The sequence below is a fragment of the Ascaphus truei genome, chromosome 1 (genome assembly GCF_040206685.1).
Source record: "Ascaphus truei isolate aAscTru1 chromosome 1, aAscTru1.hap1, whole genome shotgun sequence".
In the NCBI taxonomy this organism is placed as follows: Eukaryota; Metazoa; Chordata; class Amphibia; order Anura; family Ascaphidae; genus Ascaphus; species Ascaphus truei.
Window position 1 is genome coordinate 149,224,002 of NC_134483.1, and position 18,485 is coordinate 149,242,486.

General features: G+C 40.8%; 1 protein-coding gene across 1 annotated transcript in view; it reads left to right on the forward strand.

Annotated features, from left to right (window-relative positions):
- Positions 1-18,485, forward strand: part of TTC39B (tetratricopeptide repeat domain 39B) — a 115,977-nt gene that overhangs the window by 22,794 nt on the left and 74,698 nt on the right. The window contains exon 2 of the mRNA XM_075595831.1: positions 11,456-11,490. Coding sequence (XP_075451946.1) covers positions 11,456-11,490 — 35 coding nt within the window. The remainder of the gene's footprint in view (positions 1-11,455; positions 11,491-18,485) is intronic.

An 18,485-nucleotide genomic window follows, 5' to 3' on the forward strand; every position in this document is an offset into this window, starting at 1 on the left:
TAAAGTCCATACATTTTTTTTTCTTTGACTTAACATGCATATCTGCTCTTAAATTACTTGATTTGCACATCATTATTTATGTATTCTATAAACAGATCTCTTCTTATTTGAAGCATGTTTTATTCATCGTAATGCAATCTTTTTTTTGTGTCGTATAGACTTCTGAGAAGTCAGAATGTGTGCTTTTTTTTTTTTTTTTTTTTTTTTTCTTCTTTTTTTCTTCCATTGTCGTTTTTGTTTTTCAAACACTTGAACTCCCTGGCCCATGACAGCCTGTAAACTAACCTTTACTCTTGGTGTGCTGTTTATGAAACTCCCCGAAAATGCAAATCTGAGACAAAACCGGTGCAGTTGTTCGCTCCAGTTTTACAGCTGAGAGACTTTGGTAAATGACCCCTTTTACTTTTAGAATCTACAACTGTATCTGTAGTTCAAAGAAATAGTATCTGAATAAACCCCATATATGGTTTACTCTGTGTCATGGAGTCCTGTATCTTTATCACATATATAAAGAATCATGGGTCATATTTATTATATAGTCTTCTGCCAGAAGGAACCTCCATGCACTGGAAGACACCTTACAGCCCATATCAAATTAGTGGGTTCAAAGGAGTTTACCACGTGTTGAGATGCGTCTTATGGCGGAAGACGGCTTGGTAAATAAGCACTACACATAATGACACAGCATTGCTCTAAGCATAGCTGTTTTTTTCCCCCCCAGACATTGTTAATGATTGTTCATGATAATGTAATTGTTGTTTTGGATTCTGTTCTTTTCTATGGAAGTCGTGGTCGCCATATCAATTCATCCATTGGATCAATATGTTTTTCTGATACAAATGATATAGCGCTTTTCTCCCAATGGGACTCCAAGCACTTCACAATTACAGTAAAGTATGCAGTAAATAGGAATGATTTTTTTTACAGACATAGTCTCTGCCCAGATGAGACTTACTTACAGTCTATGTTTTGGTGCCTGAGGCACAGGTAGATAAAGTGACTTGCACAAGGTCACAAGGAGGTGACACAGATAAGTGTCTTTACTCACTGAGCTTCTCCCGAGGGGATTCATTTTTTAAAATAAGATTTAGTTCACATTGCGATTCAAACTAAAATAACTGTTTCCACTACTGTGGATTGCAGCTCATTCTGTAACAGTACCAAGAAAGTACTATCTAAAGGATAGGAAGAAAACATAACTCACCAATATCATAGTATAAAACTGGGGGTCGCAATACTTTTTTTGGGGGGGGGGGCACAGCGTTTACATATGCCCTGCGCTGAGAGCTCGAGGCCTCTGTAATTCACTTACCCGACTTGAGTCCACGCGTCTCCATGGCAACGTGGCGTCATTTGACGCGGCGGGTGATGTCATGTCACATGATTCCGCGGCGTCATTTGATGCCGCATTAGAGGTAAGGAGGGGGCACGACACTGGGAGAGCAGGTAGGGGGGGGGCACAGCGCAGGAGGTTTGCGCACCCTTGGCATAGAAAAAGGAAAAAGTTACCATTTTGTTTTTTAGAGCTCTGTACATTTCTCATGGGAAAGTCAGTTGACAAGAATTTGATGCAACAGCCTTCTTAGTTTGGATTAACATTCTTCTGCATATTCTTTGTACAATGTGGGTTTGTGCTGGAGGAGAATAATAAACCGTACAATCTTTACTGCTAAAACCTGAATATTAAGTCCGTGGCAAGCCTTAATTTTTTTAAATATTTTTTGTCAGATGTGTAAAACCTTTTAGTTTAGTGAAATAATTGAGAATGGATTTATTGGTCATTTATTACAGTTTTCATATAAAAGCAGCAATCCCGCCTTTTTCCAAAGCACGCCGCTCCCGAGTCAGGTCCACTGATATCACAATACATTTCTTACTGTTATTTCTATTTCTCTGAGTTCTTCCATGACAGTAAACACTGAGTTTATGCCCCTGCTTCCTGCGTAGTTGGACCGCCTTTGCCAAAGGGTTTAAAAGTAGGCTAGGTATGCTAAGCAGCTGAAGTGCCAAGTTCGCACATGCTCTCATCATACCTTGAAGCTCAGTCCCAGGCTATGATGAACCAGGAAGAACTCTGCCATTAGGTGGGATAATTGGTTCCCACGCAGTGATTCGCTGCAGACTGTAAAGATGGGACTTGTGAGGTTTTAAAAGTCGGGGCAGCCAGTGAGGAGTTAGTGCCATCATGTTACAGATTTTATTCCATCTTGTAAGAAGTTCCATCAGATTCATCTGAGCTACAGCGTGCGGTGCAAAGGTCATAACATCGTAACTAAGTTTTGCACCCTGCTTCAAAAGTTCCTTAGAACAAAGTGAAAAGTTTACTTTTGGTGGAGATACAGGGGTTGCCGCTAGCGCCCCTAGCCAAGGACTATTACACGTCTTTTTGCGCATCCACCCCACGTCTGGGAATTAATGCCTAGAGACTTGATTTCGTTCCGTGGACATTTTATTTAGTTTTGTCCCATCCCAGTAAGTGTTTATTTGTGAAAATGTTGTAATTCAAGCTGTGTGTGTTCTTTGTGAATAAATACAATTTATTTTATTTCATGCTTTATTCAATCAAAGGATCCAGATGGTAAAATGTTAATAAGCTTGGTCTCCCGTGACAATGACTTAACATCAACCGTCTTAAAGAAGGTTTTTGTGATAATGTGATTATTCACAATTTTCAGATTCAGATCTAAAAAGTTCATTTAATTTTTTTTCCCCCACTTAGTACAAGATTTGTATCATTGGAATTCAGATACTCAATGAATATTATCAGATCTGGTGATCCAGACCAAATAATCAAGATATCATCAATGTACCTTTTATAATATCTTATGAATTTGGTAAATTCATGTTGACTCCAAATGAATTCCAATTTCCATTAACCCATGAAAAGCCCACATAATTTAGGGCAAAACGTGTTCCCATGGCCGTCCCAGTGGTCTGGTTCTAGAAAACCCGTATCAAAAGAAAAATAATTGTGATTAAGAATAAACAAATACTATCTACAATAAATTGTTGTGCATGTGTCAAAGTATTATCTTGGTGTAAAAAATAAGTGACTGCTTGAATACCCTGTGCATGGTAAATACATGTATAGAGTGACACTACATCTAAAGTGACCCCAACATTTTTTTCCTCCCAAGTGATATTACATAGGGAGTTGTGTAAATCAGTGCTATCACATAAAAAAGAAGGTAATGCTGCAGTGAGAGGGGCAAGAAAAGTGTTGATATACAGCAGGGCCTCGGGCATACGGCGTGTTCCGTTCTAATGGCCCGCCGTATAGTGAAAATCGCCGGAAAGCGGAACTGGTGATTTTCAGCTATGCGCATGCGCAACCCGGCATTCCCCCCCCCCCCCCCCCCCCTTGTGCGCACAGGACTTACGTTCTGCGCGCGCAAGCTGCGTTCTGCGCATGTGAGCCGGTGGCAAAGCCTCGGAGGAGACATGGCGACCCCCTTCATTTTTTGTCGTAACATTTTTACAGCTTTAACAATATATATATGTGTATGTATGTATGTATGTATGTATGTGCGTGTGTGTCAAAAAGAGTGCTACGGGTGTGGCTAAATGTATACAACAAGAAATAAAAGTCCAGAGCAACATCCAATGTGACAAAAATACACCGTGAAATACCTATATATCTTTTGAAAAAGGGTAATTTAGTTAACCCTTTGACCAAAGCGTATAAGCCTGCGAGCCACTTCAAGGCATGACCAATTCCAGGTCCTAACACTAACTAATTATTATTTACCTCTTTAACCTCTATTTAACTAAATGACCCTTTTTCAAGATATATATATATATATATATATTTCACTGTGTATTTGTGTCACATTAGATGTTGCTCTGGACTTCTTTGTTTCTTGTTGTATACATTTAGCCACGCCCAGTAGCAATTTTTTTTAAAGTGGTGCTATCCAATGTATTTAGATTCATATCTATAATTTCAGTAGATCTTGAAATATCAATTGATATGTCACCTATTATGGATGTCCTAGTGGGTTGTTCTACTTGTTTATTTTGTCAAATGGATTGTAGAATTTTTGCAAAATGTCTTTTTAGTGTCTTTTGCACAGAAATCTCTGCAGATCTATATATTCAGTATTCCTCTCTTTGTGCTTCTATTTTAGTCTTTTGTTGCTACAGTTTCTCCCGCTGAACACAGGAGAATATTGAGTTGCAGGACGAATATTATTGTGCTCTGGGATAATACTTTACGTTCTCTGGAACTAGCGCGCACCTTGTCCCTCTCTTCTATTTTTGACAGTTCCGTATTCTTTAAGTACCACCTCTCAATTTTTGTACCATCAAGGTGAGGAATGCTGGATTTGGATGCCTTACTGGTCTCTTTTGTGAGGATATCTGGTAAGGGAGGTAAACTCCAGGGAGCTTTTATGGACATCTTTAATCCTTTTTTGGTCAGTAGGGGGCTATAACAATTGCCTCTTCTTTCTCCCTCCTGATCCTTGTCAGAACTCTCTGAATCATGGGCAAAGGAGGCAAAAGATAAGTGGGATGTTCCACTCCAACACTGCTCCTGTAAAGGTCTCTTCTTGATCAAGATTCCAAGAACAAAAGACCTGGAGTTTTGTATTTTCCTCCTGATGCCATCAGTTATATAATTGGTCCAATAAAGTTACTTCCAGGTGAGACATACCACTCTTCTGGGTGGACTCTGAAACGACTTTAGAAATATGCACGAAGATTTGATTTCCCTGATATACGCAGTGTTCTTATGTGACGTACATAACTTTTTAAACTTCTTTCAATGGCTGTGCACTTTTTGGGCCTCCTTGTTTAGGTAGGACACTGCTGTGGCATTGTCTGAAATTACTAAGAGCCTTTCCTTGAAGTAGAGGGGAGAAGTGGATTATTGCTCTAAAAATTGCTCTGATCTTCCAAATATTTATTGGAAGAAAGCGGTCTACTACAGACCATTTTCCTTTGGAGAAGCAGTTTCCCTGTAGGGTACAATCTTTCAGGATGGCATCTGTAATGAGGGTGGTCTAGGTATTGATCTCTAGGGCTCTGTCCATGAGATTCAGGGGACTTTCCCACCATCTCATACACTCTCGAGTGAGAAAAGACAGATGAATCTGCTGTGCCAGATTCTGTGGATTTTCCCCCCAATGTTAAAGTTGGTCTGAATCAATCTTTTATATGGAATTGTGCCCATGGAACTGCTTTCATGACAGAGGTGAATAGCCCTAGCATCCGATATGGACTTTTATTTTTTTATAAACAGACATTCATTCGACCTGCACCATGGCACTTTAGTTGTAGTCCTTGTTTGGCCAAACGCTGAGTATTCTATTTGATTGGGAAGCATCAGACAAGAGCTGTGAAGTTAAGCAGCCAATTAGTAGGTATGCCTTCCAGAAGTCCGGGATTGCTCTGTATTAACCCTTTTAGTCCTGGAGAGGCCTCGGGGCGAGAGTGCAATAACCCCTCTGGCACGCAGATAATGTGATCCCTCTCATGGGAGACGAGAACAGTGATCAATACACTAGACAGAACTGCAGAGTTGAGCAAAAGGGAATTTCTTGGAAGGAGTTTCCACTAGCCACAAGTACATAAAACACACACACACACACACACCTAAATGTGGGAACAACCTAAAGTCCTACAGTAGGTGTGGGAGCTCTGTCTTGAAGTTTACCCTAATGCACGGTCCCAAACCTGCACCGCTGTCCTCGGTAGTATAGGCAGTTCTGCCTTTATACTCTGCTAGCCAGCAGTTTTAACGTTCCCACTGTCACTTCTCTCCAAACTCCTACGCAAGTCTCTAGATCTGCTAATTTCTATCCACAAGATCTCTACATTTTCTTCATTCCCTTCGTAAACATCTTCCCTTATTATAGGCATTGTCCCGGCAATATCGCCCCTTAAAAATGCAAGCGCGACTCACCACTAGGGTACCCTGCTTCAGCATAGCTCACAAAGGTGAATGGGGCACAGAGATGAACAAGTGTCCCTGTAGCTGAGGGGATACCTAGGTTAATGTGGGTACCCCAGCTAGTGCCCAGGTAGCCCACAACCTGTATTGGGTTTGTGAAGTGCCCCAACCGTAGATAATGTTGTGGGGGTACTCTCAGAGTCCAGACTAAGTCCAAGATAGTGTGTGGGGAATAAAGGCTGATAGAAATAAACGTACATCTTTCTATTCTATTCCCCATATCCAGAGACTTAGGGATGTATTAAACTATATTTTATAATATTAAATAATATATTTTTAATATTGTGTTAATACTGTAATGTGCTGGGACTTTCGAAACCGATGCCCAAACAAACTGTCAGGGCTAACCCATAGGCGCCAGTAAGTCTGCTGGACATAGGAGTGCAAAGTAGCCAGAGGATACAGGAGGTGTGAAAGCCATCTGGGTAGCAGGGAAGGGCTCAAGTACGCAGTTCCGGGGAACAATTGCAATCGTCTGGGCTGCCATTTGCTCTGCCAGACCTAGTGGAGCCTGACCCAGGGGGTGGCATTGAGATAGCCAGGACGGAGGTGGCAAACTTGCACATGTCTCTTGCCAATTTCATATTTCCTGCTGACACAGCTTTTCAGACCGGCTTGGCTCTGATTGGCTGCTGAGAAAGTTCCCATGCGATGATTGGCTGAAGATTTTCATGAATGGAACTCGGAATACTATAAGAATCGTCTAAGCCAATGAGATTGGAGATTCCCAGTAGAAAGAGGGGGGCCTTTTCAAAGTTGCTCTTGCGTGAATAACAGAGCAGCCGGCTTCGATTTTCAAGCCAGAAAAGCCTGCCCGCCAGATTCTAAGTCCTGACTTTTTTGCGACCAAGTTCTCAAAATCGAACGTAGCGGTCGCGGCTGGGATTTGATACTAATTTCGGTTCCAGAGGATCGGTTGAAGCTCGCAGTCAAAAGATTGCAAGTTCTCAGAAGAGAAGGGAGCGATGGCATGTGGAACTTCACGCCGATTTGGAAACCAAGAGATTCTAAGTCCTCAGGGTAAAACTCTTATTTAGAGTGCCCTTCACCTAGTAAATCTAGTTTTTGACCCCTGACCCCCAGTGTGTGTCTTTTTGTCTCTATTTTGTGTATTGGTGTGTAAGCGAATTTGTGCGAATAAACTCCAATTTATTTAATTACCTTGTTTTGCTCAGTGAATGATCCCGGTTAAAAAGGCGTAAACTGCCTGGTCTCCCATGACACTGCTGCAATGTCGTGGCCGGCACTGTTTGGAGCCACGGCTCTTATTTGGATTTTTTTTATGTATCGCTCTCTAGCATATGCAGATGAGAAGTTTATTGTACTTTGCAAATGCATATAAATGGCCTATTGAATATTGTGAAGAAAAAAAAAATCTATCCCTGTACAGCTAAGCGATACGGTTTGGGGACCACAAAGCAATATTTACAGACATTATTGAATCTGTTCTTTTTAAAATAAAAACCTTCATCTAGTTGCTTAATATTTGCTAGCTGCAGTTTCTTATCAGTGAATGTTACCAATACAGACATGTTGACACATACAGTAGACATTGCTTTAGGGGTGAAGGGTTCGCTTCTTATCAATGACAGCAAATACCTTTCCATCATATATTATTTTTTATTTTTTTGTCTGCTCTTTTTTTGCACTCGAGCAATTTTGTACTCTTATGGTGTAGCATATATTTCAGTGCCATATGACTGACTCACAGGACATAGGCATTTTTAATTCAACATAGAGTATGATTTCTTAGGCAAATAAAACAATGAGAATCTTTAATATTTTGAAGAGTAATTTATTTCTCTGTATTTTTTTCCTGAAAAGCATCTTATACTTGCCTGGAAAGCCAGGTATAGATTGCAACAAATTGAAATTATGATGTTCAGGACCATTCCGAAGTAAAGGAGTTAATACAATATACCTGCTAAATATTTCCTCGTACATGAGTGCTTTTAGTAACGTTCAATATACTGTAGGTGTTAAATTGCTTGTAACTAATCATAATAATGATTAAACCCTTTTCCCTGTGATTACTGAATGTATTTAAGTTCTTTACCTAAAATGAATATCAACTGATAATGATTAGGATGGTGCTGGCCTGCAATATCTTCTGATAAGGAGAGGAAGTCTGAAATTAAACGGTAATAGTGGGGTAAATGGCTAATTCAGGAAATCTGAGGACCTCCCGGTCCTCATTTTCCCTGCTTGCCTGTCCCCCCAGCATCCGATCTTTCCATTCCCCACCCACCTATTGTGTGTAGGGATATGTGTTTAGGGTAATTTAATTAATGGTCCCATTATTTATATATATATAAATAAATGTGTGTGTGTGTGTGTAATGTAATGTTTCCCTTTATTGATCTCATTCTACTATGTAGTCCCCTTATTTTTTAAGTATATTAAATAAAATTGATTTTTAGAATTACAATCATTCATACCATCACATTGGGATTTGTCTTTTGGGCTACCCCAGCAGTTGTATTGCCTGATCGCCACAGACAGGGTTCTGCCACGTTTAATATTTATAGTATGCAAGCATTGAGTGCATGTTACAGGGACCTTCCGGTCGACGCTCCTTTGCACCGTCTGGACTCTTCTTTGTTCACCTCTATATACACTCACACTGCAGCTATCTACTGTATACTGTAGACATACACACATACACACATACTGCAGCCCCGCCCCACTCTATAAATACACACTGTACAGTCTCTACACAAACTCTGCAGCCCACCCCTCTGTAAACACATACTGCAGCTCTACACACACTCGCACACTCTCTCACACACACACATACCGAATAAATTAATCAGATGATAAACCTTGTGAAAATGACTATAAACACAGACACAAAATAGAATGAATTTATACAATCCTCTAGATTTGTGCTGCTCCTAGAATGGACTTGATCCAAGTCCAGATACGGATGTAGAAGCAAGGGGTCAAGAGCGCACTCATCCTGTGGTATATAAAAAGAAGAAAGAACATACACATAATGTGCAAGAGTATGGGATATGCGTGGCTGGAATAAATGATATAAAATATCACTCACATTCTCCATGAATAATTCAGGCTTTTCGGTTATTAGGAGTTACCACCTCAGTTGTTGTTGGTTTCTGCAGCAATGTCCGTCAGCGTACAGTTGTGCAGGGAGAGGGGGAGAAGATTCCAATCTGTGGAGATGAAGGACACAGAAAAATAGTGCAAAATTACTTTTATAACACTATAAAAATATATAAAAGTTTGCACTCAAAAACAAATATAGGACTCGAGCAATGTGACGACCACCCAAGGTCAGACACTGGCAGAGAAACGGCACTCCCTCTCTCACAGGTATTCCACCCGTGGCAGCCATCCAGAGTGAAAATATGCAGGAAGAAGGTACTTATTCTTAGAAGAATATCACCAGCGTATACCAGAGCCAAACGTCTTTCTATTGTCGGTGCTGTCCACCCTAAGCGTTTTTCGCTCGAGGTTAGAGCTTCCTCAGGGATTGACAAAGAACAAGTCCCTTCTTCCTGCATATTTCCTCTGTGGACTGCCGCCATGGGTGGAATACCTGTGTGGGAGGGAGTGCCGTTTCTCTGCCATTGTCTGACCCCAGGTGGTCCCCTTGTCTGAGTCCTATATTTGTTTGTGAGTGTAAACTTTTATATATTTTTATTGTTGTTATAAAGCAATTTTGAACTATTTTTCTGAGTCCTTCATCTCCACATATGGGGAATTTTCTCCTCCTGTCCCTGCACGACAGTATGATAACGGATATTGCTGCTCAAACCAACAACTGAGGTGGTAACTCCTAATAACCGAAAAGCCTGAATTACTCATGGAGACTGTGTGAGTGATATTTTATATCGTTTATTCCCATCATGCATATTCCATACTCTCTTGCATTATATGTGTATGTTATTATTTATTTTTATATACTCCTGGATGTGAGTCCGCTTCTGACCCCTTGCTTCTTCACATACACGCTCGCTCCTCAGTGTCTTTCAGGGTGCTCTCTGCAGACAAGGAGGGGGAGGGGTCACTGCCTGGCTGCTGCCTCATCACCTCCAATGTCTGAAAGCTACTCTGAGGAAGGCAAGCTGATTGGCTGGAAATAAAAACTTGGCAAGGTGCCAAAAATTCCAGGTCATTACTGAATTAATAATGCCTGGAATTTTAACCAATCAGAGAACAGGGATTTCAATAATGCCTGGAATTTAACAGCTTTAGCCCAGGGGTGAGCAAACTTTTTTTGTGTGCACCACCCTGCTCGCATCCCCCCCCCACCCCGCCTTAACTTTTCCCCAGCGTTTTCTGACATCACAACGTCATGTAACGTTGCGTTGCCATGTGAATTATACCGTGTTGCCATGGCGACATGTCACCAGAATCTGCCGGAGACAAGGTAAGGGAGTTAAGGAGACCTTACGCGCTCCACCGTCATTTAATTTAAATGTTGTGGGGAAAAGCACGGGGCCTCTATAAGCACTGCACACCCCCCCCAGAAAATGTTGTGCCCCTCCCCCCAGTTTGCGCATCCCTGCTTTAGCCTATAATTGCAAATAATCACAGGCTACAATCATTGGCCTCTGAATTGTGAGGCAATATTTCAGGGCCCACTACTAAGTCAAGTCACTTAATTTCTGCATCTTTACACTACAAGCTCATTTTTTTTCTATCTGTCATGGACCATGTTCACAATCTCTCATCTCTAGTAAACAATTTCTAAAGATCTTATAGTAGCGTAGCAGTAAATGATTATAACAACCATTTCAGCCTCCTACTCTAGTCTGCAGAACCCTAGCTGTTATTTTTTCTTACAATTCTTATTTATTGTTATTGTGTCTCTATCATATGCAGTTACAATAATTGTACTTTCTGTGTCTTCTGGGTATCTGAACACGCATTGATTGCCAACTAAGGAGACCTTTCTCCCGTTTTACCAGCATCCTTCACTCATCGGGAGAAAAACCAAAGTGGATCATATGAACTAGGAGCAAATCTAAGCTTTATCACAAAACCTCAACTTTGTGCTGTCAATTCTGAATTGATGTGTAAATTAACAAACTTAAGCCATGTCAGGCAGTGGGTGATGGATTGCATTAATTTGTAGTTTTCAAATCATACTATGGCCTTGTGCGTGTGTGAATTGCTGATATTTACAGCAATTTGGCCAAAGGTTTCTGATTAAATAGATTCCCCCCTCCCCCCCCCTCCTCTGTTACTTTTTATTACGCCCAAACTTCCCACAGGTTCATAAAGATCAGTCAAGATGTTGATCTAACCAAGAAATCCCATGTGCACACTAGGTTTGGCAGACTGATTTTTGTTTCAGTCTGTAATTACATAAAAGTCGCATCTTAGCAATCATGTCATTAAACAAATAATTGTAGGTTGTTTTTTTTTTTATCTTTTGTGCAAGCTATTAAAATCTCTGTGGAATGAACTGCAGGAAAAGCAATTCAGTAAGATCATTTGGACAAAAACACTAACATTGTGTTTTATTTCTTGCAGGAACACTTTGAAGATGCCTTTGAAAATATCCCAGTGTAAGTAGAGTGAAAAACATTTGTTTTAAAATATATTTTTACTACACTGTATTTTCCCTTAAAGTATGACTGCATCCTTTAGTTTCAATATGTAACTTGACTTCATCATAAGCTTTTCTTATTTTCTTTTTTTTATTTTTTAAATGAAGTGACTTTGGTTTTGTGTGTGTGTGTACTGTACATACATACAAACACATGCATACACATATGATCTAAAAGAAGCGCAACAGAGAAACACTCACGACTGTTGTTCATTTATTGAACGGAAAATATATATTACACTAAAGAAAAGCGCATATGAAAAAAACCCAAAGAAAAACAATGCAAAAAAATATTAAAACAAAACAATTACAGTATATAGTCTCAAATAAAGAAAGAGTATGCTATGAGGGAATTTATTAGCTGCAATATGAAATATGTGGTGTATGTGATCAAATGCTCCTGTGATGACCAGTATGTGAGTCATACTGTCAGACCCATCAAAAGCAGATTTCTAGAACATAGAAGGAATATCTTGGCTGGATTCCGACAGCATTTCTATGAATGTCATAATAAAGACATGAAAGGATTTGTAATCAAAGGCATTGGACTTGTTACCGCAGATTCGAGAGGAGGTGATTTTCTACTCCAATTGCACAAGACTTAATTTACAGTAGATATTGATTTCAACTAAATTAAGGAAAGTGGGCACTCGGCCTCCCTGCTGGATGATGATTGATATTAATTAAACTTTATTTGCAAAATCATTTAAAAATAAAAGGGGTTAGAATCGAAAAACAGAGAATAAATCCTATTGTCAGCACTATGGTAAATGCTGGGATCAATTACATATAGGGGAAATCTGGGCTACAATAAAGTCCAGAAACCCTATAACAAGTGTGCAAAAACCAATTATGTCCCTAATACCATGTATAAGGAAGGAGGGGGAAGGTAATAACTGGATGCAAGTGCAGTTATGTGTCTATACCAGGCCTGCACAACTCCAGTCCTCGAGGGCCGCAAACAGGCCAATTTTTCAGGATATCCCTACTTCAGCACAGCTGGCTCAATTAGTGGCTCAGTGACTGAGTCCCTAATTGAGCCAGCTGTGCTGAAGTAGGGATATCCTGAAAACCTGGCCTGTTTGCGGCCCTCGAGGACTGGAGTTGTGCAGGCCTGGTATATATCCTTCAGGGTAGTGATAACCCCTAAAAGGAGGAGTATATTACGTATTGTACTCCCTAGGGGAAGGCTTCTAAGCCTATATATATCGTAGACATATAGTTAAACCAGTAGAGATTTATGCTAGAGCTGTTAACGACCTAAATAGGTTGTAATCATAGGTGCGGTCAAGGTATGACCAACAGCATAGTGTAAATGTACTGTGCTATATATCCTCTACAACCGTGTTAAGGTATACAGAATCACTGTAGATGGTATGCAGTGATAGAGGGATAACTAGTGCAATATAAATGTAGCTTGTTTGGTGCTTTCATAAAAAATAGGGATTATTACCCTTTAGCAATGATATAAATGAGCCTACAATATCTAGAGTAATAGAAATAGATAGGTGAGTAAATACTAGACTGTAGAATGCAGGTGGTTATTAGAAATATTTCAGTCATAGGGACAATGCCTCTAGTCATGAAAACACCGAGTAACTGGATACATCCCTTCAGTAGTGTTGGTATCAAGTGAGTCGAGAAGGTTGTAGCAATAAAAATAGTAGCTGGTGGACTTTGATTAGTGAATAGGTACAGCAGGTTAGAATGGAATATAAGTCACTGTGAGCACTGTGGGTGGTTGCTGGTCATTAGAGGTTAATATGACCCATCACTATGACTGCTACATAAATCTCATAATATTAAAATGAAATAAGTAGGGATCCGTAGTACCCTCTATGTTTATAATATATATTATAGCTCTTGCCCTATGAGACTAGTGAATAACCAATTCATGTAACAACAAATTATGTATTTGCAACAGTTGTATCAGTTCATATATCAATCTCACTTTGTTGCAAAATACATGGGGTTGTTCCTGCTAACAGCACAACATGCAGTTAATGAATTCCCCCTTGCCCTCAGCTCTGCCTGCGAACATGTATGCCGAGATTTGCACAGAGCAGGGAAACGCTGGCGAATCAAGGGCGCCCTAATGCAGCTTGTGGGAAACCCTGCTCATGCATGTAGATCTGCCTGCTGACGCGCGCGTTTCGCTTATGCGTGCGCTTTCTCAAGGCATAGGGGGAGTTCACGATAGCCTCGTCAATTTGTTTTTACGAAATAGATAACTCCTTGTGTACCGCATCAGTATTGGTGATAGAACTAGTATCGTAGCCTGAAATTGCTTTGATCAGGCATTCCTAAGGCCATAGGAAACGTTAGACATTTTCAAATCTCTATTTTAAAATCCTTTGTTCATACCTTCCAGAAGCATTGATGTTCAGTGTCTTGACTTCAGCATCCGTGGACTATGGTTTAAACCTAGTTGATGATATTAGATACATTAATCTACAGTGAACCTTTTTTGCATGTTAAATCGAAACAAGTCTTTTAAAAACAGTATCTCATTTGCGTTTACATTTTTTTTTATACTGTAAATCTTCAATTTAAATACTGTTTTATGTTTAAGAAATGGGAATAGGGAGAATCTTTGTTGAGACACTGAGTATTTAATTTTTTTTTCTTTTCTCGTTTGTGCTGGTTATCCTAACACAAGTTATCCAGGAGTACACATGTGCGTTTACCTCCCTTGGCAGAGCACTTGCCTAGCGCCTGATCTTAGCATGGGTGTCCTGAGTTGTTCTTCTGGTGGCAGATGTTGTAGTCCATTCGGTGGCTTCTCCTGTTGAGGCGGGTGGTATCACTTCAAGGTGCTTTAGTTGTAGCATGCTGCCTCCACCTGAAGTCTGTATACACCAACCAGTATACCTAGAAAGGTTCTCTGGGAAATGTAAAAACGAACTGGTATTTATTATGAATACTTATTCAGTAGGTGCATTGGTGAGAAGCCAGTCCGTAGATGGCTCCATAACAAAATGCAGTGTGCAGGCAGTAACTTTGTTTGCATATATATTATACCATCAATAAAATGAAACCTATAAAATAATTTTAAGACAATTGCTTAAATAACTAGAGTGCACTCAACAAGCATTGTCCATTTAACGTGATCCTCACTTGTGTCGCACTTTTTGGCAATACAGATTCAAGTTTTTTTGCCCCCAGTAATTTATCAGGGAGCCCTTTGGAGCTGAGCCGAGCTAGTTTTATCTTCGGGACACCACGGTTCCCGACATATTCACCGGTATAATAACTGGTGTTTCGGCAAGGGATTTAAATTGCCATCCAATAGGAAGCTGTAATTGATGATGCCGTGGAAAATGGAAAAGTTTATATTTTGTGAAATATAGATACATATAATCTGTGTATAAAATATTTATATCATCTATATCACTTATATTTTGTCAATCTTGTTTTTTTATTTTATTTTTAGTCTTTGAAATGGTGTTTACAATAATGATTCTTTTTGTTCTTTAAGTGCATGTGTATAATTTTAAAATAAATATGAGCATTGTGTATATATTGTGCTTTTTAAAGGCGTTCATTAATTTACTTAGTCATTTTAAAACTAGGTCAACTCTGGTACCATAGCAGCAATGAACTTATTTAAAAGGAAATCCTGAAATAGAATTTCTAAATATGACGTGGCTTGAGATTTTCTTTGTACAGACTTCTGTTTTCACTTTGGAAATTACTCAAGTATTGGGTAGACATTTCCATTTTGAGCTTTATCTATACCTCACTAACAAATGCCAATATGTTTCATACAGTATTTTGAAGTGTCAATTAGATCAATTAGTATCACAATTAGTCGTTTGGTATCCTTGCCTTTTTTGGATTTCTGCTGCAACGTAATAGTTTTAAATAATTTGTCACTTTTATGTATTGAGTAAATATAAAGAACATGTTTCTACATTTCATTGGTTAGTAGCTACAGTCTGCTCTCCAGTGGTAAAATGTGGGAATTACAACCAAGGGAATATCAGTGGCTTGGGACAGAGAGGTAGGGAAACTATTTTTGGAAAGTACTTGTAACCCTGATTCACCCCTCCTCTGGGAACTACCCTGGTTACTGCTTCTTGTGTGGTGCTGAAGCCTACCTGTGGTATCAGGAGAAGCTGAGCTGCGCGATGGTATGGGCAATGGGAGAGGCTTTAGGGACGTTTCTTAGCTACTCGCACTCATGGTACAGCGTCTCCAGCCATGACAGGATCCCAAGAATAGGATATCAGCTCCTGTCATTGCAGTCCATCTACCTTCTGCCCAGTAACTGGCACCCAGGCAGAGGCAAGGTGCACAAGCATCTTTATTTTATTTCTCTCCTTCTCCTTACTTAGATCAGCATAGTCTTCTGCAGTACAGGACATCTGGATGGTGCTTGCCCATTCTCTTGGGGCATTCTGGTCTGGATAGTCTCTAGGCCGGCCAGCCTAGAATGGCATGCTTGACCCGCAATGGGGAAGACTCATAGCCCTCTTACTCCCTTTCAGGATCAGAGCCAGACCTCATCTCCTTCCACACCTACTCCTAGAGCAGGGCAGTACTCTACTCTCCTACGCCCAACCTCTCCCGCTGGAGGGTAGTGCTGGACCTCCTCTCTCACACCCTATCTCCTGGGAGGTTAGAGTAGAACTCTTCCCACCCTCTTCCACAGGAGGGTGAAGCTTAACTCAATTTAGATCCTTCCCAGAAGAATCTAGAAGGGGCAGGCTCATGGACTGTTCCCAATTCCCAAGGGGCTGTACACAGGTCATGAGTCACCACCTCCTTTCCTGCATCTTCAAAGGAAAGAACAATGGGGGGTCATTAGCCCATAGATTAACCTGTTACTGCCTGGAACTTAGAATGGTCTGTTGCGTAAACCCTGTTATGTGGGGAAAGACAGGTACATGAGACATACCATGTTACTTACTTATTGACTTTATATACAGTACCTTCCAAAACACTCCTTTATACAACATGCGGAGAGATACTGTAGCTGTGAACACACCCGAGACACTTGGGAAATATGGCAATTGAAATTATTTGAATATAATTTGCATAATCAAATTATCTTATTTTCTAGGTATTTTGTGTGTTTCACAGGTATCTCTTCTTCAACCACATGTTTATGGAAGTCTGTCTCTAGCCTTACCCTTTTGATGCGTGTACTGTAACAGGGCATGGGGTCAGTTTCTAGAGATGTCTTTAACACAACCATTGTGTCATGCAAAGCTCACCAGGGATATCGGGTAATCAACTGCAACAACAAACTTTATAAGCAAGTATTTAATGAATATTTCTGGGTGTTGGGTCTGTGACATTTTTGAGCTTGGACCCTTCTCATCTGCTGCACATACAACATTTAATCACTTATAATAAAACATAGTCATAATATACACACATCTGAAAGGTAAAATATCCCAATTTATCTTTATTCACTTAGATACATCATCACTGAATTGGACAGATTAAGGTCATAGTAAAATTTAGGTGGGACACATAAATATGCTGTTTTTGAGAATTGATGGAAGAAAAAAGAAGAGATCCTGTTGTGGAGAGAATAAGAGGACTATATTATTATAGCGGTGGCTGGTCCAGCTATCTCTCTCTACCTTCCCCTGTCATGTAAGTTCTAATAAGATGTAGACAGTGACAGGCTATCCTAAGGGGTTTCCCCCTCCTTATGCTGAATTTCTTAGTGACAGGAGTGGAGTTGACACAGGGATCTGTGATAGCCAATGGTGGTACAGATACTGGGCCCTTCCTCTTTGAACTGCAGGAAGGAAGTGCCTAAATTATAGCTTGAAGTTCAGCCCCTTAGGGGTTAGACCATCAGCTAGTGTTTGGAGTTGGTTCCAGCCTGTCCCTGCTTGGGGTAGGAGCTTGAAGTGTCTCCTCCCGGCCGGGAGTGAGACGTGCTCAGCCCCTTATGGGGTGAGGCACTAATCCAGCTAGGCCTCATCATTACTCGCATGCCAGCACCATCCAGAAGCCAGGGATCTACCCTATCAATTTAAGCATACACTGCAATAACACCAGCAGTGGCTGCTGAAATAAAGAATATCCTCATTGGTACTTCTGGCTCAGCTGCAGTCTGTATGGAGGGAGGTAAATGAGAGTAAGGACTGTCAGGGCGGGGACTCCCTTCAGTCATGCTGAAGCCCCCTATGTCTGGAGGCGCTGACACCGAGAAGAACAGAACCAGAAGGATCCCTAAAAGTCTGCCCTGTACCCGGAACAAGTGCTACATTATATATCATACTAACAATATTTACACCTTCATACTGTACAGGGGTACTCAACTCTAGTCCTCAAGACACCCCCCCCCTCCTCCTCCCAAAACAGGTCACGTTTTGAGAATATCTTCAACTAAGCCAGGGGAGTGCAATCCTTTTTTTTCCCCTGGGCTCCCTTGCCGGCTGTTACCCTCTCTCTGCATTTCCCCCTCCCCCTACCTCAGATCCGGCGTCATGACTTCACGTTGCTATGGCAACATGACATCACATGATGTCGCGTTGCCATGGTAATGCATCTCCAGAAACCGCCGGAGCCAAGGTAAGTGCAGTTTACAGAGGCCTTCCCTGCTTCCCCGGCACTTAATTTAAGTACCTTCGGGAAGCTCGCGGGGCCTCTGTAAACCCCATACCCCGCAGTTTGCGCACCGCTTAACTAAGCCACTAATTGAGCCACCTGTGCTGAAGCAGGGATATCCGTTAAAACATGACCTGGAGTTTGATGCATAGAAAGAATAGTCTCTAACATCAATTTGCAATAGTAATATATGTGAGTTGTTAAATGCACTCCTTACATTTTATGTTGATCTCCTACAGCAGAGGGGTGCAAACTTTTTTTTTTTCCCCTGCTCCCCCCTGCCGGATGTCCTTCTCTCCGCGCGCCCTCCTCCTCCTTACCTTGATTCCCGGCGTCTGGACATCATGACGTCACGTTGCCATAGCAAATGATGCCGCGTTG